The sequence below is a fragment of the Trichogramma pretiosum genome, unplaced genomic scaffold (assembly GCF_000599845.2).
Source record: "Trichogramma pretiosum strain Unisexual culture from Peru unplaced genomic scaffold, Tpre_2.0 scaffold57, whole genome shotgun sequence".
Lineage (NCBI taxonomy): Eukaryota > Metazoa > Arthropoda > Insecta > Hymenoptera > Trichogrammatidae > Trichogramma > Trichogramma pretiosum.
The window spans coordinates 1,194,541-1,196,852 of NW_019641637.1; the positions used below are offsets into that span (position 1 = coordinate 1,194,541).

General features: G+C 35.2%; 1 protein-coding gene across 2 annotated transcripts; it reads right to left on the minus strand.

Annotated features, from left to right (window-relative positions):
* Positions 1 to 177: 177 nt before the first annotated feature.
* Positions 178 to 1,742, minus strand: LOC106659912 (coiled-coil domain-containing protein 151). Of its 2 annotated transcripts, XM_023459392.1 has the most exons (6): positions 1,568 to 1,742; positions 1,387 to 1,502; positions 944 to 1,330; positions 724 to 868; positions 506 to 658; positions 178 to 424 (listed from the first exon to the last, which is right to left on the minus strand). In XM_023459392.1, exons 1-6 carry the CDS (start codon positions 1,709 to 1,711, stop codon positions 200 to 202), a joined length of 1,170 nt encoding a protein of 389 aa, XP_023315160.1. In that variant the 5' UTR covers positions 1,712 to 1,742; the 3' UTR covers positions 178 to 199. The 2 variants fall into 2 exon arrangements, with proteins under 2 accessions (XP_023315160.1, XP_014238162.2); XM_014382676.2 differs by having other exon boundaries at positions 724 to 1,330.
* Between the last annotated feature and the right edge of the window lie 570 nt (positions 1,743 to 2,312).

Sequence of the window (2,312 nt, forward strand, 5' to 3'; positions counted from 1 at the left end):
AAAAATTACATCTACTTATATTATACAATTCTTGCAACTTTTCTGTTCAACGCACTTGTAATATCAAAATTATTAAATATTTTTCCACAGCATTACAAAGTCAAAAGTTAATACTTGATTGTTTCCCTGTTCAAGTTAAGATGCATACTAATCACAAGATTACGTTGCTTACTATGATAATTGAAAAAAAATGATTGATTTATCGTTTAAAAGCAAAATTTTTTCGTCGGCTTTTGGCATCGACCAAAAGCTGTGCTTGTCGTTTAAGAAGCCCTCTTGACGGTACATCTTCCTCATCCTCGGAGATCTGCACCTGATGAGCAGCAGGAGTACTGACTGATGAAAATAGTGTAAATAACGGTTGCTCCTCATTACTTGTATGTTTCGTAAGTTCTGATGTGGTTTCCAAAGACATCGCTTCTGCCTAAATTTAATAAAAAGACAATTTTTTTTATTTAAGCCGATGTAATTTAATGATTGGAAACATAATAATTAGAGAATATACTTTATTATCATTTAATAATTGGTCAACTAGTTCGTTATACTTTTCTGATCCTCCCAGTTTCTCTATGAATTTATTAATTTTATTGTTCAACAGATCGAGCGCTTCCATAGGAGTTTTGGGTAATTCATTTCTTTTTTCAATTTCATTTTCATGCTGAAATTCATATAAAATTAATTCAACATAATGTTTAAATCTCAAATCGTATCTTTTCAACCAACTTGCAGTTTATCACACAGCAGTATTAATTTTGTTCGAACTCCTTCAAGTAGGTATTGATATTCGTTTTGCTTATCCATCGCGTTTTTTTCCCGTTTTTTCTGATTTTCTATTTTTTTATTCAAATTTTCCAATTTATCTGCATTTCTGAAAAAAATGACGAAAAAGATTACCTTCTTACGGTTCTTTAAACTGGGTAATTGAATCATCATGTAAACTAACTGATCCGCATCTTTGGTTTCGGCGAACTTTAACATCTCAATTTCAGCGGTGAGTTGCTGCCTGTGTTTTTCCAACTGAACCTTTTCCGCCTCGGTAGAGGTCTGCATTCGTTTTAACTTTTCTCGGGTAGCTCGCTGAGCTAGGAAACGGTCCAGCACCTGTGAAGTCTGAGAAACTCCAGTAGCATTGCGCAACTTTACGAATATCTCTTCGAGACGGTCGATCTCGCTTTGAGGTGGAGCTGTTCCAGTACCCCTTGCTGAACCCAGTGCAGGAGATTTTCTTCCTGTATCCAAATCATCGCCCCGAACAATTTGCCGCTGTGCTGCGGGGAATATCAGTCGTTCTAGATGTTCGAGCTCAATCTTACGATCTTCAACTCGCGTTCTAATAACAAAATTGACCTATTTTTATTTTGTACACCGACCAACGACGTTGATTACCTGTATTCTTGTATTATACTTTCTCGTTCTTTGCTCTTCTGAAAAGCTTCTAATTCTTGCTTTGTCAGAGTTTCCTTAGTTGTTTCTCTTAACTCGATGGCTTCCATTTTAACTTTCTGAAAATGTTTTTTCTTTTAAAAATCCTTTTATGAAAGCTATTTTATTATTAATACGATAATACCTGAAGACGTTCAATTTCATTGTCTTGTTCTCGTATGCTCTTTTCGAGTTCATCGAGGCAACAAGAGTAAAGGCATGCGTCCGATTTGAAACTTGCTTTAACTGCTTGGTACTTTTTTCGCACCGTATCAGCTTCCATTTGCATAACACTGACCCGGTGCAGCTGATTTTCCAGTTTCACGATAATCTATGGCATAAATCATGACGAACTCTGTAATAAATTATTTTTTCGAAAATTCATGCAAAAGGAAAATACATAATTAACACAATTTTCATTCATGATTTCCATTTAGTTTACAAGTGGATATAGTTTATATTAAATATTCATTTTAATGCTACTTTAAAGTAACAATTTAAAATAGCTTTGGTACTTTCTTGATCAGTCTGCTCGATGTTTTAGAGGCCTCGATTTGTGTGGGCTTGATATCCATCAACTCCTCGTATTCTCGGAGTAACTGTTGCAGTTGCTTTTGACGCTGGAAAATAATTATTATTCGATGATTGTTTCATGTATCTTGGAAATCTACACATTTAAATAAACGTTGCATATAAGTTGAATGAAAAGTAATAGCTAATTTGCCTTGTCAGACTGGTACTTGGCCAGGTCGAGTTTCTTGCGCAGACGAATATTGTGCTCATCAAGATCAGTCAAAGCATCGTTCAAACTGCGTTTCCCCACAAAAGCAGCACATCCGCGATTAAGACCAGCTGCTTTTTCGAATATTTCTTCATTCTAAAACAATTTC

Excerpts from the sequence above, each read along its gene's own strand:
- LOC106659912 (XM_014382676.2), bottom strand. The coding sequence starts at position 1,711 with ATGCAAATGGAAGCTGATACGGTGCGAAAAAAGTACCAAGCAGTTAAA. Across the intron at positions 1,503-1,567 it reads ATGAAATTGAACGTCTTCAG|AAAGTTAAAATGGAAGCCAT; the intron begins GTATTATCGTAT and ends AAACATTTTCAG. Across the intron at positions 1,331-1,386 it reads AGTATAATACAAGAATACAG|AACGCGAGTTGAAGATCGTA; the intron begins GTAATCAACGTC and ends TTTTGTTATTAG.